At 41.7% G+C, this 27,615-nt stretch overlaps 2 protein-coding genes across 2 annotated transcripts in view; one reads left to right on the top strand and one right to left on the bottom strand.

The window, feature by feature from the left end:
• The window catches only part of brsk2a (BR serine/threonine kinase 2a), an 88,681-nt gene extending 86,596 nt beyond the window's left edge, over positions 1-2,085 (top strand). The window contains exon 15 of the mRNA XM_065022163.1: positions 647-2,085. Within this exon, the coding sequence (XP_064878235.1) occupies positions 647-801 (155 nt within the window). The 3' untranslated portion in view covers positions 802-2,085. The remainder of the gene's footprint in view (positions 1-646) is intronic.
• Positions 2,086-6,799: 4,714 nt separating this feature from the next.
• Positions 6,800-27,615, bottom strand: part of abtb2b (ankyrin repeat and BTB (POZ) domain containing 2b) — a 150,653-nt gene continuing 129,837 nt past the window's right edge. Inside the window, exons 5-17 of the mRNA XM_029668830.2 lie at positions 20,632-20,797; positions 20,214-20,303; positions 19,379-19,480; positions 18,651-18,747; positions 16,426-16,561; positions 15,325-15,581; positions 13,587-13,765; positions 13,002-13,107; positions 12,447-12,549; positions 12,021-12,102; positions 11,664-11,732; positions 11,155-11,268; positions 6,800-10,191 (exon numbers count right to left, since the gene is read on the bottom strand). Of these exons, the coding sequence (XP_029524690.2) occupies positions 9,952-10,191; positions 11,155-11,268; positions 11,664-11,732; positions 12,021-12,102; positions 12,447-12,549; positions 13,002-13,107; positions 13,587-13,765; positions 15,325-15,581; positions 16,426-16,561; positions 18,651-18,747; positions 19,379-19,480; positions 20,214-20,303; positions 20,632-20,797 (1,741 nt within the window). The 3' untranslated portion in view covers positions 6,800-9,951. The remainder of the gene's footprint in view (positions 10,192-11,154; positions 11,269-11,663; positions 11,733-12,020; positions 12,103-12,446; positions 12,550-13,001; positions 13,108-13,586; positions 13,766-15,324; positions 15,582-16,425; positions 16,562-18,650; positions 18,748-19,378; positions 19,481-20,213; positions 20,304-20,631; positions 20,798-27,615) is intronic.

Genomic DNA, 27,615 nt, shown 5'->3' with positions numbered 1-27,615 from the left:
AGCGATCTGGCTAAGGATAGCACTTAGTATAGCCTAAAGAGCTGGATTTGCTAATACGTTACAAAACAATACACTGAAGTTGTTCAGACAGCATTTGTGTTTTATTTTAAATTATATTTTTCAAATAAATGATTGATTCAGGCTGTCATTCGCTGGCATGCTTCGGAATGTTGATCACGTGATCACCTATTTTGTTAAACAACTGCTAAAATATTCAATATTGTATTCATAATTACCATTGGATTGTACTGTATATGGTAAATAGCAGTCCAAATTGGTGCTTTCTCTATAATGCTCCAATCTTTACCACTGACCTAAATTGACCTACATCCCACTTCTCATTGGCTAGACCTGACGGTGATATCATATTGTGGTGTCTTTTATATGTTGAACACACACACACACATTCCCCCGACGTGGCTGTCACAGTGGCCCTCACCCTCCCTCCCTCCATCTCTCTCCCTCTTTCTCTTCCCCACCTTCTGTCAGTCTCTCTAGCCTCCTCTTCTCACATAAACCCTAATGTTCATTGTTTGTTCTCTCTCTCTCTTCCTCTCCCTCTCTCCCCGTTTTCTTTGCTTCCCGTTTGTGTACCTAGGTAGCCCCTTGAATAACTTCTTTGACGTAATTGAAAAACTTTTTTCAGAGGAGAAGAACGGCCAGGTGCCTCACCACCAACCCCCCGCTACCCCAACCACCCGACATTGCTCCTCTTCCATGCGAGAAGATACAAAATGTCCACCCGCCACGGGCCGAGACAGAGTCAGGATGGCGTCCATTGGGACACTGGAGGAATCCTAGACCAGGAAACTAGTAGCAGTAGAGCCAAAATGTTAGTTAGAGCTAAGATGAAGCATTAAAGATCCAAACCCGAGTATCACTTTACCCATTCTTATAAGGGGTTTTGGAAAAGTGGTCAGAGACTTGACAATGAAAAAGCTAGCAGTACTGTAACTGAACATACCCTCTTTGGACTCAAATATACTTTTTGTATGAAAGAATGACTGTATAGAGAATTTGAATCAAACAGATATTTTACCAAACCTACAATCTCCCCTCATCTTAACACACACACACACACACACACACACACACACACACACACACACACACAATCACCCCATCTAAGCGTCCGTGCCATTTTGTGTGCTCTCCCTCCCCCACTCTTTTGATCACATATTGGCACTGTTCCAAATATAAATACATCCTTGAAGTAATCACAGATCTGAATAGGTTAGATTGGTGAAAGTAGTAGGGTGGTAACCTTGCTTACATCTATCCAATCACTGTGCTTACCTCAAGGAAACGAGGAAGTAAGGATCCATTTCTTTATTAGTACAGGGCCATTGTGTTTTCTCTCTCCTCTGCTCACCTGTGTGATGACTTGACTTGTTTCTACTACCAGGAATTATCCAGAAAACCTATTAGATCCTCCTCCTGCCTCCCTGCTCCACTCCGCCTATCCTCTTCCTCCTTGGCCATCACTTCAACCCCACCGTCTGCACACCAAGAGATGGACATTTGTTGACTGAGTTGGGGACCGCTTTTCAAGGGGCCTTCTTCGCTACCCCGAGTAGCAGTCCCCGAGGGAGAAAACAGCAATCCATATCCCTCTGATACACAAGCATGTTTTACACATACAAATGCACGCACACACACACACACACACACCTTTCACCTTTCACCTTGAGATGATTTAAGTATTTAACACCCAAACACACAATCTCATTACACAAATAAATACACGCTCCCCTTCTAACACTATTGCACAGTATTTATAGACAAACTCTGGGATGTAATAACAAGAACAAAGAACAAAAAAATTGACAGAACAATGAAGTGACCAAAAGGAGAAGCGAAGGAGGATAAGTCTGTTGATCTACTGTAGTATCAACATCCGACGCGGACGCTTGCTGGATTGTATCGTTTCTCTTTTTAATGTACTTCCTCTTTCTTCGTGAAGAAACTGGATTTAAAAATACTAAATGGACATTTATTAGACTCAATACCATTGCTGCAAATTGACTGGAATTGCTATTTCAGAAAGCAAGGGGTGTATGCAGTATGGGTTGGGTACGACTTGATCTTGGGTTGTGGGAAGGGGTGGAGGGATTCAGGGTGGAGGTGGGTATTGGGGTATTGGGGGTTATCTAAATGAATGATCTACTCTGTTGTACAGACTGAATTCATTTCTTATGTAAAAAGGAAATGTCTAGTTGTGACAGTGTTTAGATATACCAGTAGGACCAGGTTTTACAAAATTGCGTTGCCACACTTCCCTTTTTCCCCCCTTTATTTCGCCCTGTATTTTTGTTTATATGGTAATTTAGGATTATGAATCTGTTTGATTTGATCTGAGTAAGGTGTCATGGTACAAACATTACTGTATTCACCAAGTTTCTACCCCTTTACCCCAGAGCACTTTGTGTCATTTGTCATGTACAGTATACCTATTTTAGTCTTAACTACCAGCAGTAGGAGTTTGAGGAGAAAAAAAAGAAGTGAAATGCAATTGTGGATATTTTTGTATTTTTTCCTTATTTATTCATATTTGTTCACTTTCTCTGTTCCGTTTCCTAATTTGTTATTGTAACACCTCACTCTTTATATGAAAGGAAAGCTGTTAGATCAGTTGAATGTTATTTATTTATTTACCTGCTTGTATGTTTGTAAATGAGGCAACAAGCTTTTGTTCAGTCAAATATTTCATTTTTTGTCATTCCTTTGTCTGACTGTATTTCTTTCCTAGTGTTAAAGAGGGAGGGGGAAATACTTGTGTTGTATATGTTTAAAGGTCCACTGCAGCTGTATTTTTTTTCTCAACATCAAAACATTTCTGGGTAACAACCTTAATGTGATTGTTTTCAATTAAAATGATCAAAAACAAAATAAAAATAGCTTCTTAGCAGAGATACATTTCTCAAGCAACAATTTTACTAGGACTGTCTGGGAGTGGTCTGAGTGGGGAGGGGAAACTGAAAACTAGCTGTTATTGGCAGAGAAGTTTGGGACACTTTCTTATGGGTCTATTAACTCATTTACCGCCTGGTGATGTCACCAGGCAGGCCAATACTCCATCCCACTCAAACAGGCTGAAATTTCTTACATTAAAAGGGCATTATCATCATTTTCACAATGTCACAGTATTATTCTAACCTCATAGTGTGGAAATATATATAACATACAGTAAATCTAGATTTTGACTGCACTGGGCCTTTAAGAAAAAATACTTTACCAGTCATTTAAGAATGTAGAATTTAGCCTCTTTTGGGGAGAAATATTGCTTCTATTGATATTTGTCAGTTTCATCTAATCATCATGTGTGTAGACCAGTTAGAGGTGTCAAACAACTTCCTCATCCACTCTTCTTCTCTTGTACAGTACATAGACAAACATGGGGGTTGAAATGCTTCTTCTTCTACACTGGAGATATTCCTGCTCTTATGCTTTTATCTTGTATTGCTGTGTGCATGTAAACATGAACTTTTCTTTGCATGGCTTTAGTGTTAATGCTCCATAGAACTCTCTCACTTTCTTTCCCTCTGCCCTTAGCCTAACAATTCTCTCTCTTTCTCTACTTATGTTTAGCCTCCGCCACCTCTTCTTCTCCACTCTTGTTTCTTTTCCTCTATCTTTCCTTGCCCCCTCCTCTCTCTATTCTTCTCCGCCCTTATCATCTATCTTCTGCACAGCATTGAGTGATGCTTCCTCCTTGCTCTGTCCGTCACTCTGTACGGCTGTAAGGGAGGAAGCGCTGAGGGCACCGGGTGCTAGGGGAATCACACAGTCCTGGGTGGTGTCCCAAATAGCACCCTATTCGCTACGTAGTGCATTACTTTTGACCAGAGACCTATGGGTTTTGGTCAAAAGTAGTGCCCTATATAGGGAATAGGGTGCCATCTGGGACACACACTTAAAGCGTTAACCGGTGAAAAGGGGCACCCACATTGCTGATGTTTTGGCGGTGTCGGAGGTGTAACTGCGTTGGAGCTGTCAAATCGGTGAGCAGTAACTCTTGATCATTGTCATTGGCTTTATTCATTATGGATTGTATAAACCTTGCTGTCTCTCCAACATTGAATTAGAATATTGAAACAATCTCCAGCTGTCCCATAGTATTGAACGTGTCAGGAGTCGGGAAGACAGGCAGGCAGCTTTTCTCAGCCAGTCGAAATCATGAACCAGCATAGTTCTTTGTATATATCCATAAAAATGATCAATAGAAAACAGGTCAAACAAAATGAAGTGCAGCTAGTTTAGAGTCTTTCCAGCTTCAGTTTGAAGTGATTGTGTTAGGTGTGTTCTCGGCTAGCTCTCGAACAACAATGTCCTGACGAGGTGAAATCGCGTATCATTGGCTTATTATTATGGATGTAGCCAAGTAAATTAAAATGCAATTACCGAAGTATTATGTAACACAACGCTAATAAAATGTTGCTCCAAATGTAACTGAAATGTTTTACCCAGGCACAAGGACAGTTTCATGTTAAGTGTTACTGAGAACGCTAACACTAACATTAACATAGTACAAAACTGCCTTCGTAAATCAACTACAGCCAAGGTAGGTTGAAAATTATGTTAGTTTATATTCTGTATTCTGTTAGTTTGTATTCTAAACTACCCCTTTAAGGATGGTGCATTGTGTGTTTGAAACAAGAACACTTACCCTCAGATGGACAAAGAGGTTTGAAGTTGTTTTTGCTAAGCATCTAACTTGCTGTTTGCAAATGGTTTTGAATTCTCTGCAGTATTTTCAGGTATGCTAACATTTATTGCAGTTTTCAAGCTTTTCAGTGGCATGTTGAACGAGTCATACTTGAGTTGAAAGTCAAAACTTATTTACACTTATCTGTACAATTAATTAGCTGGTTATTTGGTTTGACTTGACACCTGGGGCAATGGACATTTAGGAGAATGGACATTTACAGAATGGTCAGATAGAAATGTATTGTGTAGATCAAATAGGACTGTTAGATAGATTGGAATAGTATAGGAGATTGTGTGTGCTTTATTCATTTTATTTCCATCTTCAACATGCAGCTACAAATTCATCCCTGACCATAGTTGAAGGTAGCCAATCCAATAGTTCCTGAGATCTGTATTCAAATATTTGCTTAAAGTTGTTGCTTTCTCAGATTTGTAATCAAATAGTGTAAAACAGTAGTTACTTTCGGAGATGTGTATTCAAATATTTGTAAAAAGTAGATTTTGGGGGGGGGGGTCTGTATTCAAATTGTTTTAATCACCTACAAAGAAACTAGTTATCCCAGGTTTGCAAGGCTGCATGGGATTTCTGCCCGCAGAGACATAAAAATAGTATCTACGAGTTCATCTGACTTGTTAATGTGACTGTGCAGCCAATGGCAATGTCCACCTTAGGTATAATGCCAAAAGCCACTTGTGGATTTGACAGCTCTAATGCAGTTCCACCTGTGACACCGCCAAAACAACCTCTATGCTAAAGCAATACCCTACTGTTAGTTACCTCTTCACCCTCCCTATTTTCTACAGTGGAAAAGCTAGGGACATTAAGGTCATCCGATGATACCAGTTATGGTTACAGAGCATTTTGGGTATTGTAGTTCTCATGCTACACCGGGGCCGCAAGCACTCCTTTTATTACCAGAGCGGGATACAAGCAAATAAACAATGTCATCCTTCTTGTAACATAACTGTGAGCAACTTCAGTATGGAAAACTCCAATAAACTCAGTTAAGGGTTTTGTGTTGCCATGTGTGTGTGCGTGTGTGTGTCTATCTCTTAATGCAGTTAATGCAGAAATCAAAGAACCAGCATAGTTGTTTGTATATATCCATAAGCATTATCAATAGAAAACAGGTCAAACAAAATGAAGTGCAGCTAGTTTAGTCTCTCTCTTAATGCAGTACCTTTCCACACCAGCAGAGAGAACCAGATCGCTTCAATAACATATACTGGACCTTTTCTCAGGTAAGCTATCTCCTATGGTGTTGTTGGGTGTCGAACACGTCGTCCTAAGGCTCACATACATTAAAAACACACACTCCAATCTACTAAAACTCTTATTCTCACCATCTCTGTGAACCTTCCATATAGTTTTCTGCATTGCTTATATCCTGTTGGAATTCCAAGCTACATAACAGGGGACACTCTGGGATAGTCCCAATTGCATACTCCTTGCGTCCTCTCTCTTCTCTCGTCTGCTTCTCAAAACCATTGGATGAGAAAGCCAGAGGTCCCTCCAATCTCAACTTCTCCTCCAATGGGTTTTGAGAAGGAGGCGAGGAGAGAGGAGGACACAAGGAGTATGCAATTGAGATCTTCCCATTTTAAGAATCAAAAGGGGCATAAGTGACACTGGGTCAAATTTAGCACTTTTTAGTTGAGCATCATATAAGTATTATATTTAAATAGTCATCTACAATAGGGGCTCAATTGAATCCATAACGCTGAAGTTCAGCGCTATAGGGCAATTGAAATTTAAAGGCAATGCTCCCACGTTTGCGGAGACTGCGTTCCCCATAAACACTGTATATGTCAGTGCAATCGGAAATTGGCTTTATATTTCAAGCGCTCTATAGTGCTGAACTTCGGCGATAAGGAATGAATCGAGCCTTAGATCTATCCAGTGGCAAAAGAACCTACTCAAATCTACCCTGGTCTCAGATCTGTTTGTGCTCTTGCTAATTCCATTGCTGTCAACGGCATGGCAATTCCATAAGGAGTTGGCAACGGAGAAGAAACAGACAGGCACCCAGGCTAACAAATACTTACCTGCATTGAAATAAAAGGTAAAAACATAAAGACCTATTGAAACCAATTGCTTGCCAGGCTTGATGCTTTATTACAGTATTTATTACAGTATTGAGCAGTAAAGCAGAGTTTACGTAGGAGGTTGCAGTTCCAAATCCCATGTTGGCTACTGTTATATCCTATTCATACTATTGTGCCTAACCAACCAAGCTGCACTGGCCTGGTTCCTCATCCACCATAGTTTCTGGAACTGTGCTGAAAATGAGAATAATAAAATAGCCTGGGCAAGCACAGTGTGGTTCAGGTCAGCACAATAGTGTGAAATGATATTATTGTACCTTGCCAGGGTTTTGTTCATTAGGGCACGTGACGGAAAACATTTAGCAATGTAAAACAAAACATTTGAAGGTACCTGTTTCAGTCTGGTTTCTTCCATTTGAACATGACCCAGTTTACTTACAGTTGAAGTCGGAAGTTTACATAAACCTCAGCCAAATACATTTAAACTCAGTTTTTCACAATTCCTGCCATTCAATCCTAGTAAACATTCCCTGTTTTAGGTCAGTTAGGATCACCACTTTATTTTAAGAATGTGAAAAGCCAGAATAATAGTATCGAGAATGATTTATTTCAGCTTTTATTTCTTTCATCACATTCCCAGTGGGTCAGAAGTTTCAAACACTTAATTAGTATTTGGTAGCATTGCCTTTATATTGTTTAACTTGGGTCAAAAGTTTCAGGTAGCCTTCCACAAGCTTCCCACAATAAGTTGCGTGAATTTTTGCCCATTCCTCCTGACAGAGCTGGTGTAACTGAGTCAGGTTTGTAGGCTTCCTTGCTCGCACACGCCTTTTCAGTTCTGCCCACACATTTTCCATAGGATTGAGGTCAGGGCCTTGTGATGGCCACTCCAATACCTTGACTTTGTTGTCCTTAAGCCATTTTGCCACAACATTGGATATATTCTTGGGGTCATTGCCCATTTGGAAGACCCATTTGCGACTAAGCTTTAACTTCCTGACAGATGTCTTGAATTGTTGCTTCAATATATCCACATAATTTTCCTTCCTAGTGATGCCATCTATTTTATGAAGTGCACCAGTCCCTCCTGCAGCAAAGCACCCCCACAACATGATGCTGCCACCCCCGTGCTTCACGGTTGGGATGGTGTTCTTCGGCTTGCAAGTTTAACCCTTTTTCCTCCAAAAATAACAATCAATGGTTATTATGGCAAAACAGTTCTATTTTTGTTTCATCAGACCAGAAGACATTTCTCCAAAATGTACCATCTTTGTCTCCATGTGCTGTTGCAAACCGTAGCCAGTCTTTTTTATGGCGGTTTTGGAGCAGTGGCTTCTTCCTTGTTGAGCGGCCTTTCAGGTTATGTCGAAATAGGACTCATTTTTACAGTGGATATAGATACTTTTGTACCTTTTCCCCCAGCATCTTCACAAGGTCCTTTGCTGTTGTTCTGGGATTGATTTACATTTTTCGCACCAAAGTATGTTCATCTCTAGGAGACAGAACGCGTCTCCTTCCTGAGCGTTATGACAGCTGCGTGGTCCCATGGTGTTTATACTTGCGAACTATTGTTTGTACAGATAAACGTGGTACCTTCAGGCATTTGGAAATTGCTCCCAAGGATGAACCAGACTTGTGGAGGTGTACAATTCTTTTTCTGAGGTTTTGGCTGATTTCTTTTGATTTTCCCATGATGTCAAGCAAAGAGGCTTGAAATCATGAGTTTGTACATCCACAGGTACACCTCCAACTGACTAAAATTATGTCAATTAGAACCTTCTAAATGACTCAAATGATGTCAATTAGACTATCTAAAGCTTATAAAGCCATGACATAATTTTCTGGAATTTTCCAAGCTGTTTAAAGGCACAGTCTATGTGTATGTAAACCTCTGACCCATTGGAATTGTGATACAGTGAATTATAAGTGAAATAATCTGTCAGCAAACAATTGTTGGAAAAATTACTTATGTCATGCACAAAGCAGATGTCCTAACCGACTTGCTAAAACTACAGCTTGTTAACAAGATATTTGTGGAGTGGTTGAAAAATGAGTTTTAATGACTCCAACCTAAGTGTATGTAAACTTCCGACTTCAACTGTAATGGTTACTGTGTAAAAGGCCTGGAATTGTCCAGCTACACAAAGCTTTATCTTACATTAATAATAATAATAATAATTTGCTAAAAATTATAAAAACACAATAAAAAGGGAACTCCCTGTTAAATACTCTCACATCTTTTTTCTTTAAATAGAAAATGTCCATTCCATTTAGTGTTTTTCTTTCCTCTTCACTCTGGCAAAAAAAGAAATTAAAAAATAGAACTACTATGTATAAAGAAAATACACTTAGTAAAACCAACTTCTTTGAATCCACTGAATCCACTGTGGGGGCTTTCAAATCCACCTCTTCTCTCACAGTCTTTACCACTCTGAAGGGGGCTGTAGGAAAAGAGAAAAGTCCAGCCCCTTCATATCAATGGTCCGTTAAAATAACGTTCCAGACTTTCTATATTCCATCAGATCCTTTTTACCTTTATTTGAGGCATAGAAACATCATCTAGTCACTCTATTTCTATAATCTGAAGCCTTTACGGGCTTTGTCCACTGGGCGGCAGCAGTGTTCTAGAAATCCTAAATGCTAAAGTTCTAACTGCCTCATTCCGCTGTCTTGTCCGTCTCTGTACACAAGCTTCCAGAGCCTTTGTGACAAACAGAAAGACAGATGGATAGACCATTCTGTCCACTCTTCCACTGCGTATATATATAGCTACTGTGATAGACAGCTAGATGTGAGTTCTTCAGGTCAAACACTGAATTGTCCGTGTAGCAAAATAAATTGTCCAGGAGTCAAATTTGGGAACAGGCCATCACGGTACCCATCCTGTACCCATCACACCCACTCTCTATCCAGCCTTATCTCTTTCATCCTCGTCTTACCCTCCATCGAGAAATAATGATTACGGATGACGATGCCCTTAGATGCTGAGCTAAGGTCAGTTTCTGTGGTTTTCCACTAATGGTTCAGGTTAGGATCGCGGGACGGCAATCTGATCCTAAATCTGTATCTAAGGGCACTCGTGATGTCCTCGGACACTTGAGACGTCCTCCTCCCCGGAGGAAGAGAGTGTGCACCGATCGCACACTCTCTTCCTCCTTCTCCTCTCCTCCTCTGCATTCCATCCTTCTCCCTTCCCCGTCAGACACGGGAGGTGATGTAGAGAGAGCGTAGCCGGCGAGCCAGGGTTGTCTCGAGTTCCTCCAGTGGCGAGTCTCCCCTAGGAGGCACCATTTTAGGCCCAGAGCCCATCTCCGTCACCCAGCGGGCCCCCAGAGGCCCCAGGAGCAGGGACCGGAAGGCCTCTCTCTCCAGGAGCCCTGCCATGTGCTGCAGGAAGAAGCCCTCGCAGAACGAACTCAGCACTGAAGCAGCGTGGGCCTGGGGTGGACAGAGAGAGAGAGACACACAATTATGGCTCAATTCGCTACAAAACCAGACTGCAGTATTTACGCAGTAGATCTTTTTCCCATGGTACTGTTTAACAAACTACTACCAGATAAGCCCTAGTCACAGCTATTCTTTACCTTTTCAGAATAACACGGAACCCAAACCGCCTGCGCGCGTCTGCCATTGTGCGCTATCGTGCATAAATGTATTTTGTCCCCCTACACCAAACGCGATCACGACACGCAGGTTAAAATATCAAAACAAACGCTGAACCAATGACATTCATTTGGGGACAGGTCGAAAAGCATTAAACATGTATGGCAATTTAGCTAGGACTTGCTAGCTAATTTGTCCTATTTAGCTAGCTTGCTGTTGCTAGCTAATTTGTCCTGGGATATGAACATTGAGTTGTTATTTTCCCTGAAATGCACAAGGTCCTCTACTCCAACAAGTAATCCACACATAAAACGGTCAACCAAATTGTTTCTAGTCATCTGTCCTCCTTCCAGGCTTTTTCATCTTTGAACTTATATGGTGATTGGCAACTACACTTTCATGGTATTACCACGACAACCGGCAAAAAAGTTTGTCTTTCAATCACCCGCGTGGGTATAACCAATGAGGAGAGTACCCAGTACCTGGGTACCTGCTTCTATAAACCAATGAGGAGATGGGAGAGGCAGGACTTGCAGCGCGATCTGAGTCAGAAATAGGAATGACTTCTATTTTATCCCTTGGCAAAGCAGACGCTCATTGGCGCGCGCGAGCAGTGTGGGTGCAATAATTGAATAACATGGATTTCTACATTATTTGTCCGATTTGGTCAGCATGTAAGAAAGAGTGTAGTGTGACATTTGGGTGAAATTTGTAAACTGAGACTCTTAATACATGACGGTATCCAACAAACAACTGAGATCCAGAATACACAGTGAGAGTCTATATCTAGGGCCTTACCTTGGCCGTCCTGTAGATGCTGACAGCATTTTCAAGATTGATGCTCTGGGAGCAGACGATCTCACAGTGTCTCTGTAGGGCCCCCAGCTGAAAGACGCTGGCTGCTGAAAGCAGCTGGGGGACACCAAACCACATAAAAAAATACAGCAGATTAGATAATGCTACAACTTCTCAGGCCTGTGATCCAATCAAAGCTTTTTTTTTTTGCCCAACAAATCAAGCAAATTACGTGATCTCAGTATGAATATGTGAAGAAAAAACATCATTACAATGAATGAGTGATTTACTGCTATGGTGAATTTGGTTGTAGATTTAGTACAAGTGACATACAGTTTGGCTTATAAACCTACTTCCCTTCATCTGCACTGATTGGAAAAGGCTTGACAGGATTTGACCTGATCAGTGCCTTCAGATCAGTGCAATGAATGAGTAGGTGAGGATGCATAATTGGGAAGGAGTCTATGTGTCTTTCTATGAGCATTTCAGAAACAAAATGGCTGAATTCTCACCTCCAACAAGTCAGACACGTTGGTCTTCAGTGATTCTGTCCCTCCGCAGTACAGGTATGACATCATCATCTGGACAGAGGTCAAATAAATGTCAGAGCTACTATCATCCAATATTCCATCAACTCATTGGTCATACTCCGCTATATTCCGATGTGATTTCAGATCATTGGTTAAAGGAAAGGTAACAAGGATGAGGAAACAATTTTTTGGAGTCTAAAGCCCCGCCAAGCTAGTGACATAAATTCTGGGATTCTCTAGTCAATATGGGGCTATGTAGACACATAACTAAATATCTACATGATACTCAACAGTGAGAACTAAGGTTCAGGTTGAGAGCTCATTATCTGATTCAGTTACCTGGAAGACGTTGTACTTGACGTCACTGATCTCAATATCTTTAGTTCCGTCTGGTCCTGATGAGGCCAGCAGAGACTTGAACCTGCGCACCACAGAGAAAAGTTCAGGTTAGACAATGGTCATCAATTGGCAACCCCATGGTTGTAATTCTTTCACAAACACAACAACATTTCCGTAATCCCTCCTCTTGCCAATTCTAAACAATATCCTCCTCTCTCCCCTACCCTCCAACATGAACATTATCTGCATGAACATCACCTCCACCAACCCCTCACCTTTCTGCTAACCCCTCTCACCCTTCTGCTAACCCCTCTCACCCTTCTGCTAACCCCTCTCACCCTTCTGCTAACCCCTCTCAGCCTTCTGCTAACCCCTCTCACCTTCCTCACCCATCCTCCCCATTCCCTCCCCCCTTACTCTTCTCACCTGTCTGAAGCAGTGATCAGCAGGACTTTGTGGGCGTAGAAAGGTTTCCCCTCCACCAAAAATGTCACATCTGACATCTCCATGTTATTCAGAAAATGGGGGTCTGGAGGATCAGGAAAAAAACTTTGATTTCAACTAATATCCACTCCCTTGCAAATAAGAACTAAAACAATGCAAAACTAACACAGGAGTCGTTGGCCGGTTTCGGTTATGTTTGCTTGCACAAGAAGATCATTTTTATACAAATGTTTAATAAAATGTCATTACATTATCTGTTCATTTATTACATCTATTTGACAGGAACAATGCATCAATCAACATTTCTATAAATGCCCCAAAGTCAGCTAGCTAACTATTTTCAACTGTAGTCCCAATTAGATAAAAACATTTAAAACAGTACACGTAGAGCCGTTTAAAAAGTTTAGACATTAGAAATCAAATTTCTTAATACAAATTCGCAATGATTACAGTCAAATTCAATGTCTGGTTGAGACAATATCACTCCATAGTAACGTCTGTTTGCACAAACATAATTAAAAAGGAGATCTCCATTACCCAGCTGTGCTGAGAGGGTGGCCTTCATCTCCGGAATGGCCGGTAGTGGAGCCGGGCCGAAGCAGTGGCTAAAGATGGCTGCAAGCTGCTGGGTGATGGCATCGTTCTGAGAGGGAGTGAGGAAACTGGTTAGACTAGATCCAATAGCCTACGCATGAAAAGAACAATGTATTACAATACTGTTATTTATTTATATTTGCTTGTTCATTTCTTTCATTTTACCCTTGTTGAGTTGTTCACTCATTTGTTTGTTTGTTCACTTTGTCTTTACTATGAAATCTGAGCCATGTGAAAGCACATCGATGCCAACAGAGAAACCAGATTTGGGACCAGGCTAGAGAGTAGAGAGTAAATGAAAAAAAGCAGTGACCAGACCTGGATTCAAATACTATTAGAAATCTTTAATTTACTTTGAGTCTTTGCTCTAGTCTGCCTGGAGTAAGAGATGGGAAGAGTTTGCAGTTTTGGGACTATTCCATTGGTCCAATAAGCCAGGCCTGCTCAATCAAGCACAGATAACGTATTTGAACCCAAGTCTGAGAGTGACATAAAGATGACAAAGTGAAGTAAGGTGGCTGGCTCTACCTTGGTGGTTCGTAGGATGGTGAACATGAGGGGTAGGCCCAGAGAGACTAGCTCGTGGCAGTAGTCTTCCTCCCTGATGGAGGTGAACTCTCGAAGGAGGGACAGAGTGACCGAAGCCCTAGACTGCTGCTGGGCCACTCGCAGAGACTCCAGCCACACGTGCAGCTTCCATGGGACACCTGGACAAGTCACATTACACATGATGATAAAATCATTAGAAAGGGCATTTCCAAATACTGTACAGTACCAGTCAAAAGTTTGGACACACAAACTCATTGAAGGGTTTTTGTTTATTTTTACTATTTTCTACATTGTAGAATAATAGTTAAGACATCAAAACTATGAAATAACACACATGGAATCATGTAGTAACCAAAAAAAGTATTAAATAAATCAAAATATATTTGATATTTGAGGTTCTTCAAAGTAGCCACCCTTTGCATTGATGAAAGCTTTGCATACTCTTGGCATTCTCTCAACCAGCTTCATGGCATAGTTACTTGGAATGCATTTCAAATAACAGGTCTGCCTTGTTAAAAGTTAATTTGTGGAATTTCCTTCCTTCGCGTTTGAATCAGTTTTGTTGCAACCACCATGCAGAGTAGGTGAACGGATGATCTCCGCATGTGTGGTTCCCACCTTGAAGCAACTGTGATTTTTTTGTGATTTGCTGGTGACACTGTCAGTGATATATTTAGAATTCAAGGCACACTTAACCAGCATGGCTACCACAGCATTCTGCAGCATTACACCCATCCCATCTTGTTTGCGCTTAGTTGGACTATCATTTGTTTTTCAACAGGACAATGACACAACACACCTCCAGGCTGTGTACGGGCTATTTGATCAATAAGGAGAGTGATGGAGTGCTGCATCAGATGACCTGGCCTCCACAGTCACCCGGCCTCAACCCAACTGAGATGGTTTGGGATGAGTTGGACCGCAGAGTGAAGGAAAAGCAGCCAACAAGAGCTCAGCATATGTGGAAACTCCTTCAATACTGTTGGAAAAGCATTCCAGGTGAAGCTGGTTGAGAAAATGCCAAGAGTGTGCAAAGCTGTCATCAAGGCAAAGGGTGGCTACTTTGAAGAATCTAAAAAATAAAATATATTTTGATTTGTTTAACACTTTTTTTGGTTACTCTATGATTCCATATGTGTTATTTCATAGTTTTGATGTCTTCACTATTAGAACATAGTCAAAATAAAGAACAACCCTTGAATGAGTAGGTGTGTCCAAACTTTTGACTGGTACTGCATGTTCTATCCATCTTGTCAAAATAACAAATATGCCAGCCAGCACACCATGGTCCTGTCTGACTTGAAGTAGATCCCATGCGAATCAGAAAATCCTCACTACTAAAAAGTGATGGGAGCCTAATAGGTTGTGTGCCTCTTAGTCTTTATCATTTACAGTATATTCATTTGCCCAGTATCTAAGGGCTCTATTCAATCCGCATTGTGGAAATTCAGCTTTACAGTGTGATTAAAATTTAAAGGCAATGTCCCCACTTTTAGCGGAGATGGTAAACGTTTGTTATGTCGGCTCAATCAAAAATGACCTTAAAATGTATATAGAGGAATCTGTAATGGTTCAGTTTTATAGAGGGTTATGAGATTTCCATCCATAATGTGACTATTTGGATTGATGATGAATTGATGCTTAACACAGCCTCTTTTATGTCACCATATTGAGGTGTTTTACACATTTTCTATCTGTGGTCCCATTCCCCACTTACCCAGTGCCCGTAGCTCCATGGTGACATCCAGGTAGCCGTGCTCGGCGCTGTAGTAGCTAGCCTCCTGAAGGGCCTTCATCCTGGCCTTGCACAGCCGTGGGATACCCCCCTCAGACGGGCACCCAGGGGATGGAGGAGGCAGGCTGGGGAGAGGGTAGGCATCCTCCCCTTCCACCCCTTCAGCTAGGATCTCTTCGAGGGAGAGGACGTCCTCTTTGACCTGCTGGGGCTGGGTGAGCAGTTTGCGCAACACGTTCCTGTTGGAGAGAGAGACGGGAGGAGGGAGGGAGAATGAGAAAGGGAGAGAGGGACGGAAGGAGGGAGAGAGGGCAGCAGGGGGAGTAGATGATAGGGAGGGCGAGGGAGAGAGAAAATGAATCAGTGGAGGTTGTTTAAGATTTACTTGGGCAAAAGCTATCGTGCACATATAGCTACATTAATGGAGTCCGCTACACATAGCCACAATTTCCACTCAAAGTTCCATGAAATACAAAGTACACATAGCCACAATTTCCACTCAAAGTTCCATGAAATGCAAAGGTATAGCTCCTCTTAAATTATATATAATATGTCACAATTATACAGGCATCCACGTGTTGAGTCTACATCCTGATCTCCTAACACACACACACAGAACAGGTGGAGCATTCTACACTCTTCAACAGTTGGTTTCTGACAGATGGGCTATGGATGGAATGAAGCCCCTGATCCCACCCCTACATCCCCTTAAACACACACACACATACCCTTCCTCTAACCCCCTTATCCCATATGCCAGGGGTAGTAAGTCAAGTATATGACAAATAACAGGGCTAGTACGGTTAACATAGGCTACATTTGACTACTCTCAAGTGTTTCTTTCCTACCCTTACTTAGAATGACAACACATTATAGGGAATTCCAATTCCATGGTTTTGCTTTCACTTATTCCAACTACTAAGCTAAACCAAGCCGAGTCAAACCAAGCTGTAGAGCAGTACTGAGCTGGCCTGGTTACGCATTCACTATAGTTGCTGTGAAAAGAACATATCTGAGCCAGCATAGTTTGGTTGGGTTGGTACAATAGTGTGATAAGGGTTCTTCAGACGGTCCTCCTCGTACCTGTGTCCGTGCGCTGCGGCGTGACTGAAGCAGTTCATGTCCTCATAGAGTGATGATGTCAAAGCGTTGCCATCATGGGTCTTGGACAGAGGGTCTGCCCCCCTGGTGAGGAGCAGGCTCACCATCTCATAGTTCCCTGGAGGCAAGGAAATCAAAGGGTTAATAGCGCAAAACGGATTTGTGCAACTCTGATCTGACAAACACAGTGAAACACCTTTGAACTAGAATCAAGGATGATCAAATATCACACTTACAATATACGACTTACAGACTTGCTCGTGTATATACACAAACACAAACACTCACGCACATACTTGTTGGGAGCGTACAGACTGTCATAAGCCGTGTGTGGTTTGTTTGTGTGTGTGTGTGTGTGTGTCCCTATCTGCAGCTTTTATAACATCCATAAAACAGTCAACATATTAATCATAACCTCTTATCATATCATCCTTCAAGAACAGTCAACCTCCTGCATCTGCAAAAACCCATCCTTACTCGTGATTCAGTACTACACAAATTTGTTTATTTATTTACTAGCTAACTAAATAATAACAGGATAACATACATACTTAATACATGAGACACTTGCGGACTTTTACAATATGGTGGCTACTACACAATGCCATGGAGAGAGTAAGAGAGAGAGAGAGAAAAATACACTTATTGTCGACGCAGAACTATTCTCTCAGTAATCATATAATTTGCACACGAATCGCCACCCATTTGGAGTAAGAAATCATTCATGTATTTATGTGTGAGGCCCTTTGTTCGGTCGGAACCAGCCCTCCTTAGGAAGGTTGTTGGCCTTTCAGCAGCAAGCTGTATGGCTCTGATTGTCAGAAAGTGGTCTCCCCTTTCCCGTCTTCTACTGTTGTTCACTCTGGAAGATAGCTAGCCAGCCGTGTCCACGGTACCCATCGGTGATGAGCGTAGTAGGATAGTCTCACTTAGATTAGCTTTTCTAGATATTTGACTCAAGACAGCTAATCAGCTGTCTCAGTGGTTGTCTGAGAGGGGAGCTAGTTTTCCTCCTCGTGTTGGTATTCAGGATTCGGACCATGATGGACATGAGCTGCAGCTCGCAGTCTCTCTGGTCTAAAGGAAGGTGAGTTTATTTCTTCACCTCGTGTTGAGGTTCAAAGTTCAAACCATTTCAAACATGTAGCTCCCGCCTCACGTTTCCTGGTCTGAGATTCAGAGTTTAAACCACTTTAGACGTGGGCTGCTACTCCCCATATTTCCTGGTCTAATGTTAATCTCTGTGGGCAATCCTTTTATGCTCTTTTGACTTCACTCATGGTGTGGCTACTTACTGTGCAAAGTTTATAGGAGATAGAATCTCTTATACCTCCTATAATCGCATTCATATCTTTACTTCAATCATTTTTCACATTATATGCACAACGTATTAGATGAAAACTTTACAGATAAAGGGGATATACTTTCCAAGTTATTGTATTTCGACAATTTTTTATGACATCACAAAATAAAAACCAATATGAAATTAGTTTTCTATAGCTCACCACTGACCCTTCCCCACATTCTTATGTTAGAATTATTGTTCCAGTATCCACTTTTGACTGTGTTAGAGTTTCGGAGGGAAAAACCTGTTAACAAAGATATTCCTCTGGTGGATTTTACTGGAGGGGGAGAAGGAGCCCCCCTTCTCCTGTAATTTACAACAGGGTGTGAACTGTCAAACCAGTTCCCTCTCGCCTCTTCTGTGGGTGAGAAAAGGTCTGGATATTGTCAACCATTGCCAAGCTGATCTGATCCATTGTGATCCTCACAGGACAGTCATTACAGTGCATTGATAAGCACACCAAAGACAGCATTAACGATATGTTATTAAAGAAAGACGGAAGCTCTAACAGCCTATTTCGCACCATAGCCTACTGAATTTGTAAGTGGCAGGTGCACGATCAATATCCACCTTCGTAACATGGATGAAGCCTGAGCTGGAATGTAAAGCTGACTGAAGCTGGCTTGCTTTAGAAAACACTGAGTAGATCGTACACTGAGTAGATCTGAGTAGATCTAGCCGTGGTATACCTCTCAGGTCTGACATATATTTCCATCACACACTTTTGAATAGATGCTTGTGTGTAAAATTGTATGTGTGAGTGTTGAGTGGTTTGTGTGTACGTGTGTGCGTGCTTGTGAGTGTGTGTGAGCACGTGTGTATGCCATGTGGCTGTTCCCGCGCGTGCCCGTGTGGTGCCCACCTGCTGCAGATGCCAGCTGAAGAGGGGTGTCTGCTGTGCTCTCCTGCCCGTTTCGGACGGCTGCCCCTTCCACGTTAGCCCCTGCATCCAACAGCAGCTGCCAATGCACACACACACCACACAGGGTAAGGGTTAGGCACAACATATTCTAATCTACAGTATACACCCTGTCTGTTGAGGTGGAAGAAGGTGAAGCAAACCACGGCAAAATGATGATAGGTGTTTCTGTGAAAAAAGACATAAGGCCGGGATGCCAAAAAATGCAGATTATAAAGCGGTAGTTTGGGTGCTGATTGGCTGAAATGTGTATATTAGACAATATACCACGGGTATGATGCAAAAACCTTTGTTTACTATTTTATTGATGTTTGTAACCCGTTTATAATAGCAATAAGGCACCTCTAGGTCTTGTGGTATATGGCCAATATACCACACCCCCTTAGGCATTATTGCTTAATTAAAAACCTGTGTACTGAGATTCACTTTTAAAGGTGATTTCTGCCTGTGCCAATATCTGTAGCGTTTAGACCGAACATGATCTCCATGAACATAGAAAATTGTACATTCAAAATTGTCTTTAAAAGTATATCATTGTGTGCAAATTGCTAATCTGCATTGGATTGAATCCAGGCCTTTGAAGTAAAACATTTTTTTGGGGGGGTTCCCTTTCTTCATCTGGAACAACATAAGGTGTGCCAATTAATAACTGTCTTTTCAGTCATTCATACCTGCACCACAGAGATGTGACCGTGCAGCACAGCGAAGGTAAGAGCCGCCCAGTGGCGACTGTCTGGGTGGACAGAGGGTTGTTTGGAAGAACAGGCAGGAACCTGGGCAGAAGAGAGAGGGAGAAGAGGTTAGGTATCAATGTCATGATAGATGTTTAATGTAATGCATTGCTCACAGCTGCAATTTTACATTTTTAATTTAGGGCTCAATTCAATATATCGTGTTGAAGATCTGCATTGTGGCGAGACCTTCAGCGATACGGATTGAATCGAGCCTTTAGTCTTAGTCCTATTCAGAGTGACTTTCAATCAGCACATTCTACTGAGGTACACCTGGGCCAGCCGGTCATGGCCCTTGTCAAATTAACATCAGATTTGACTTTACGCAGCAGGTTAGAATAATTAACGTAGCAGGTTAAAAGTCACGACCCCAACTATCATTTGGGTCATCACTTGTTTCTTGTGTGATATACGTAGTTTATTGATAACAACTCTGTTCCCTACTATAGGCAGTTAGCTGCCTAGTGAATGCAACATTGTAACTCTCCCACGTGAATAGTTGGCAATGTTTAGTTTCCAATTGCTACACAATAAGCTCAACTGAAATGCAACAATTGCGCATGATACACAGCCCTGTTTCTTTGTCTTCAAGAAGGCGTGATCTTGAGGCCGTCTTTACTCTGCTTTGGAGAAAGAATTCCGTCTCGGAGAAACGGGGATAATCAATACAATCTTTTCTAATTTTGTCAAATTCGGGTACACTTAGCTGGCATTTACCGGCTACCAGAAACCCTGCTCAAGAGTAACCAATCAGAGCAGGGAAAAAAAGCCTTACCGCCACATCTAGGTTGGCCCCGGCATCAATCAACATCTGGACCAGAGCTTCATCTCCCGCTGAGCACGCATACATTAGAGGGGTCATACCCTGCAGAGAGGGGAAGAGAGAGGTCGAGAGAGAGAATGAGAGAGAGAGAGAGAGAGAGAGAGAGAGAGAGAGAGAGAATGAGTGAGAGAAAGAGAGAGAGAATGAGAGACAGAGGATGTAATGCTTTGTTTAGAATATGATCTACCAACTGCAGCACGTTAGACCTCAACTCAGCAGTTGAGTTCACACAAAATGAGCACATCCACACATTACACACACACCACACACACACACACACACACACACATTACACACACACACACACACACAGCACCCCCCAATCCCACCTCACACACACCCTGCTCAACCCCTCACTCTCTCTCAATACCTGGTCATCCATGCTGTTTACCCCGTCAGGCCCCAGCAGGTCGATGGCCTGGCCAATCAGGTCGGTGCGTCCACAGTTGAGCATGCGGAAGCCCAGGTCCAAGTGAAACTTATCAGTGGCCGCCTTGGAGTCCAGACGCCTGAAAGAACTAAAACAACACTCAGGCCTGGGGGAGAAACAGCGGGAAGGGGGAAAGACAGAAGAAGATGAAGAAAAAGAAGAAGGACAACAGAAAGAGAGGATGGGAGAGACAAATGGAGGAGAAAAAGGTTAGGGTTAGGTTAGTCAGTGTTCATCAACCACCTAATGTGGTGGAGCAGTTTACCTTAACAATGTTTATTTAACAAGTTTACCTTAACAATGTTTATTTGAGGAGGATGATGTCTAGACTAGACATATGGTGTTAATCTAACTAGGCTGAGACCTTTTAAAAGGGACAGAAATAAAGTTTTGATGACTGATAAAGTAATGTGTTGATGATTTAACTAGCTAATTTGACAGAAGCAAAATATAAGTGAGAGATATATCTTTAAGCCTTTCCTCCATCAGCTGATCTACTGTAGGATCAGGTCTCCTCTGTCAATATAATCTCATTCATTGTGATCAAAAAGGCAAAACTGTTCCAAAATCAGATGTGTGCAGCGAGCAGTATCAGTGTTTACTGCCACGACCAATCAGATTACAGGGTCAGGAGGAAATGAACATTCAAAACTTGACAACTTAATTTGAGGCAAAGGGCATTTCAATAGACCTTTTAAAAAATGACTTACTACATTGTCCAGGACGTAGATTAAAACAAGTAGTTGCACCGGAAAAACTGGGATAAAAGTGGAAAGTAGAATAAGTGTGGAGAATAACAGTAGTGATCTTGCTGACTGAAGCACACTAATACCCTATATGTTAGCATATTGCAAGGAATTAGAAAACTTACAATAGCTATTGTGAAAGACCAAATAAGTTCTATAGATATGCAGGAAATGTTAGTTGGTCAAAGTCAAAAATGTTTACCGGAGCCTGCATTTGGGCTTATTTTAATTATTGTTCATCAAGATACAGTTGAAGTCGGAAGTTACCATACACTAATGTTGGAGATATTAAAACTCATCTTTCAACCACTCCACAAATGTCTTGTTAACAAACTATAGTTTTGGCAAGTGGGTTAGGACATCTACTTTGTGCATGACAAGTCATTTTTCCAACAATTGTTTACAGACAGATTATTTCACTTATAATTCACTGTATCAGATGTCTTGTGGGTCAGAAGTTTACATACACTAAGTTGACTGTGCCTTTAAACAGCTTGGAAAATTCCAGAAAATTATGTCATGGCTTTAGAAGTGTCTGATAGGCTATTTGACATCATTTGAGTCATTTGGAGGTGTACCTGTGGATGTATTTCAAGGCCTACCTTCAAAATCAGTGCCTCTTTGCTTGACATCATGGGAAAATCAAAACAAATTAGCCAAGACCTCAGAAAAGAATTGTAGACCTCCACAAGTCTGGTTCATCCTTGGGAGCAATTTCCAAACGCCTGAAGGTACCACGTTCATCTGTACAAACAATAGTACGCAAGTATAAACACCACGGGACCACTCAGCCTTCATACCGCTCAGGAAGGAGACGCGTTCTGTCTCCTAGAGATGCTATAAAAAGTTCTGCTATAAATTCTCACACAGCCCAAAGATTCCTAGATGCCTTTCCAGACTCCCTCTGCCTACCCAAGGCTGTCAGAGGACAAAAATCAGTTAACCACCTAACCGAGGAACTCAATTTAACCTTGCGCAATACCCTAGATGCAGTTGCACCCCTAAAAACTAAAAACATTTGTCATAAGAAACTAGCTCCCTGGTATACACAAAATACCCGAGCTCTGAAGCAAGCTTCCAGAAAATTGGAACAGAAATGGCGCCACACAACACTGGAAGTCTTCCGACTAGCTTGGAAAGACAGTACTGTGCAGTATCAAAGAGCCCTCACTGTTGCTCAATCATCCTATTTTTTTCCAACTTACTTGAGGAAAATAAGAACAATCCAAAATGTATTTTTGATATTGTCGCAAAGCTAACTAAAAAGCAGTATTTCCCAAGAGAGGATGGCTTTCACTTCAGCAGTAATAAATTCATGAACTTCTTTGAGGAAAAGATCATGATCATGAGAAAGCAAATTACGGACTCCTCTTTAAATCTGCGTCAGTCTGGTTTTAAACCCCATCATAGCACTGAGACTGCACTTTGTGAAGGTGGTAAATGACCTTTTAATGGCGTCAGACCGAGGCTCTGCATCTGTCCTCGTGCTCCTAGACCTTAGTGCTGCTTTTGATACCATCGATCACCACATTCTTTTGGAGAGAATGGAAACCCAAATTGGTCTAACCGGACAAGTTCTGGCCTGGTTTAGATCTTATCTGTCGGAAAGATATCAGTTTGTCTCTGTGAATGGTTTGTCCTCCGACAAGTCAACTGTAAATGTTGGTGTTCCTCAAGGTTCCATTTTAGGACCACTAATTGTTTTCACTATATATTTTACCTCTTGGTGATGTCATTTGGAAACATAATGTTAACTTTCACTGCTATGCGGATGACACACAGCTGTACATTTCAATGAAACATGGCGAGGCCCCAAAATTGCCCAAGCTGGAAGCCTGTGTTTCAGACAAAAGGAAGTGGATGGCTGCAAACATTCTACTTTTAAACTCGGACAAAACAGAGATGCTTGTTCTAGGTCCCAAGAAACAAAGAGATCTTCTGTTGAATCTGGCAATTAATCTTGATGGTTGTACAGTCGTCTCAAATAAAACTGTGAAGGACCTCGACGTTACTCTGGACCCTGATCTTTTGACGAACATATCAAGACCGTTTCAAGGACAGTTTTTTCCCATTTACGTAACATTGCAAAAATCAGAAATCTTCTGTCCAAAAATTATGCAGAAAAATGTATCCATGCTTTTGATACTTCTAGGTTAGACTACTGCAATGCTCTACTTTCCGGCTACCCAGATAAAGCACAAACAGGTTATATCCTTCCTGTTTGGCTCTGTCCACAGTGTCTCCTGACCCCTCCTGTCTCAGCCTCCAGTATTTATGCTGCAGTAGTTTATGTGTCAGGGGGCTAGGGTCAGTTTGTTATATCTGGAGTACTTCTCCTGTCCTATTCGGTGTCCTGTGTGAATTTAAGTGTGCTCTCTCTAATTCTATCTTTCTCCCTTTTTTTCTATCTCTCGGAGGACCTGAGCCCTAGGACCATGCCCCAGGACTACCTGACATGATGACTCCTTGCTGTCCCCAGTCCACCTGGCCGTGCTGCTGCTCCAGTTTTAACTGTTCTGCCTTATTATTATTGGACCATGCTGGTCATTTATGAACATTTGAACATCTTGGCCATGTTCTGTTATAATCTCCACCCGGCACAGCCAGAGGAGGAAGGGCCAGCCCTCATAGCCTGGTTCCTCTCTAGGTTTCTTCCTAGGCTTGGCCATTCTAGAAAGTTTTTACTAGCCTCCGTGCTTCTACACCTGGATTGCTTGCTGTTTGGGGTTTTAGGCTGGGTTTCTGTACAGCACTTTGATATATCAGCTGATGTAAGAAGGGCTATATAAATAAATTCGAAATAAATGCAAACAATGGTACGCAAGTATAAACACAATGGGACTACACAGCCGTCATAACGCTCAGGAAGGAGACGCTTTCTGTCTCCTAGAGATGAACATACATTGGTGTGAAAAGTTCAAATCAATCCCAGAACAACAGCAAAGGACCTTGTGAAGATTCTGGAGGAAACAGGTACAAAAGTATCTATATCCACAGTAAAACGAGTCCTATATCGACATAACCTGAAAGGCCGCTCAGCAAGGAAGAAGCCACTGCTTCAAAACAGCCATAAAAAAGCCAGACTTGCAACTGTACATGGGGACAAAGACCGTACTTTTTGGAGAAATGTCCTCTGGTCTGATGAAACAAAACTAGAACTGTTTGACCATAATGACCATCGTTATGTTTGGAGAAAAAAGGGGGAGGGACGAAAGCCGAAGGAGACCATCCTAACCGTGAAGCACGGGGGTGGCAGCATCATGTTGTGGGGGTGCTTTGCTGCAGGAGGTACTGGTGGACTTCACAAAATAGATGGCATTATGATGTAGGAAAATTATGTGGATATATTGAAGCAGCATCTCAAGCCGTCAGTCAGGAAGTTAAAGCTTGGTCGCAAATGGGTCTTCCAAATGGACAATGACCTCAAGCATACTTCCAAAGTTGTGGCAAAATGGCTTAAGGACAACAAAGTCAAGGTATTGGAGTGGCCATCACAAAGCCCTGACCTCAATCCTATAGAACATGTGTGGGCAGTACTGAAAAAGCGTGTGCCAGCAAGAAGGGCTACAAAACCGACTCAGTTCCACCAGCTCTGTCAGGAGGAATGGGCCAAAATTCACCCAAGTTATTGTGGGAAGCTTGTGGAAGGCTACCTGAAAAGTGTGACCCAAGTTAATCCATTTAAAGGCAATGCTACCAAATAATAATAGAGTGTATGTAAACTTATGTCCCACTTGGAATGTGATGAAAAAAATAAAAGCTGAAATAAATCATTCGCTCTACTATTATTCTGACATTTAACATTCTTAAAATAAAGTGGTGATCCTAACTGACCTAAAACAGGTTAATTTTTACTAGGATTAAACATCAGGAATTGTGAAAAACTAAGTTGAAATATATTTGGCTAAGGTGTTTGTAAACCTCCGACTTAAACTGTAAATTAAATAGACTACCATACAATTAATTTGGGGCCCCTAGGATATTTTGGCTCTTTTGAAGTTAATTTCCTGCAATTCTATATAGTGTAACATGGACTGTCTGTTGCTGTTTTTTGTTTTGTTTTTTACAACACCAGGATTTATGAAAATTTTCGCAGCAGATGGAAACTATTATCTTTGACTTCACCATCTATTGATATGTCCAAAGTTTTAGCATCTTTCATAAATGCTTTTAAATTCACCTTTATTTAACTAGGCAAGTCAGTTAAGATCAACTTCTTATTTACTAGGACGGCCTACACCGGACGACGCTGAGACAATTATGCGCCACCCGATGAGACTCCCAATCACGGCCGGTTGTGATACAGCCTGGATTCAAACCAGGGGGTCTGTAGTGACGCTTCTAACACTGAGATGCAGTGCCTTAGACCTCTGCGTCACTCGGGAGCCCAAAAGAGACATGCTTCTGAGGCGGAATAGCAAAGCCAAGTCAGCCCATGCTCATGGTTCTCACAGGGGAAGTGAAAGGATAGGCTACAATTACTTTGCAAATGATGCACTTCACAAATGACATGTTACGACACCGTGAGGTCATTGGACACGAAACACCAATACGAATGTAATAACAGCGCCACAAACAGATAAACAAGTTCCTTGAATTTTCACTTGTCGTTTAGCTGCACAAATCAAAGCAGTTTTGGGGCGACGGGGGAGCATATGGAGCGATTTCTGTGCCAACAGAATTGTATTAGAATTTTATAATTTTGCATTTGAATGTGATATTTTTGAATGTGGATATTCTAATGTAATATTTATATACGTAGAACTCGGAAAGTATTCAAACCACTTTACTTTATCCACACTTCGTTATGTTACAGCCTTATTGTAAAATGGATTAAATGTCTTACCCCATAATCACAAAGAATGTTTTTTTTTTAGAAATGTTTGCTTAATTATTTACTTTTTATTGACTGAAATATCACATTTACATAAGTATTCAGACCCTTGATTCAGTATTTTTGAAGCACCTTTGACAGCCTCCAATCTTCTTGGGTATGACGCTACAAGCTTGGCACAGATGCTCTCAAGCTCTGGCTGGATAGGGAGAGTCGCTGCACAGCAATTTTCAGGTTCTCCCCAGAGATGCTCGATCATTTAGAGACTTGGTGGAGTGCGGCAGAGATGGTTGTCCTTCTGGAAGATTCTCCCATCTCCACAGAGGAACTCTGGAACTCAGAGCGACCATCGGGTTTTGGTCACCTCCCTGACCAAGGTCCTTCTCCCCTGATTGCTCAGTTTGGCCGAGCGGCCAGCTCTAGGAAGATTCTTGGCGGTTCCAAACTTATTCCATTTAAGAATGATGGAAGTCCCTGTGTTCTTGGGGACATTCAATGCTGCAGACATTTCCCCAGATCTGTGCCCTAACACAATCCTGTCTCGGAGCACTATGGATAATTCCTTCAACCTCATGGCTTGGTTTTTGCTCTGACATGCACTGACATGCACTGGACCTTATATAGACAAGTGTGTGCATTTCCAAATCGTGTCCAATCAATTGAATTGAACAAAGGTGGACTCCTATCAAGTTGTAGAAGCATCTCAAGGTTGATCAACAGAAACAGGATGCACCTGAGCTCAATTTTGTGTCACAAAGCAAAGGGTCAGAATACTTACGTAAATAAGTTATATGGTTTTTTATATGTTATAAATTTGCTTTGAAATTATGGGTTAATGTGTGTAGATTGATGATGATTATTTTTTTAGAATAAGGCTGTAACGTAACAAAATCTGGAAATCTGAGTACTTTTCCGAATGCAATGTAAATAAACTCAGCAAAACAAAAACGTCCCTTTTTCTGGACCCTGTCTTTCAAAATTCGTAAAAATCCAAATAACTTTACAGATCTTCAATGTAAATGGTTTAAGAGACTCTGGGGGCAGTATTTCATTTTTGGATGAAAAAACGTTCCCGTTTTACACAAGATATTTTGTCACGAAAAGATGCTCAACTATGCATATAATTGACAGCTTTGGAAAGAAAACAATCTGACGTTTCCAAAACTGCAAAGATATTATCTGTGAGTGCCACAGAACTGATGCTACAGGTGAAACCAAGATGAAACTTCAAACAGGAAGTGAGCCAGATTTTTGAGGCGCTGTGTTCCAATGTCTCCTTATATGGCTGTGAATGCGCCAGGAACGAGCCTACACTTTCTGTCGTTTCCCCAAGGTGTCTGCAGT

This window comes from Oncorhynchus nerka, linkage group LG9a, assembly GCF_034236695.1.
Source record: "Oncorhynchus nerka isolate Pitt River linkage group LG9a, Oner_Uvic_2.0, whole genome shotgun sequence".
NCBI classification, from domain to species: domain Eukaryota; kingdom Metazoa; phylum Chordata; class Actinopteri; order Salmoniformes; family Salmonidae; genus Oncorhynchus; species Oncorhynchus nerka.
The sequence above is the reverse complement of the archived record's forward strand: the minus strand, read 5'-3'. Positions and strand labels throughout refer to the sequence as shown.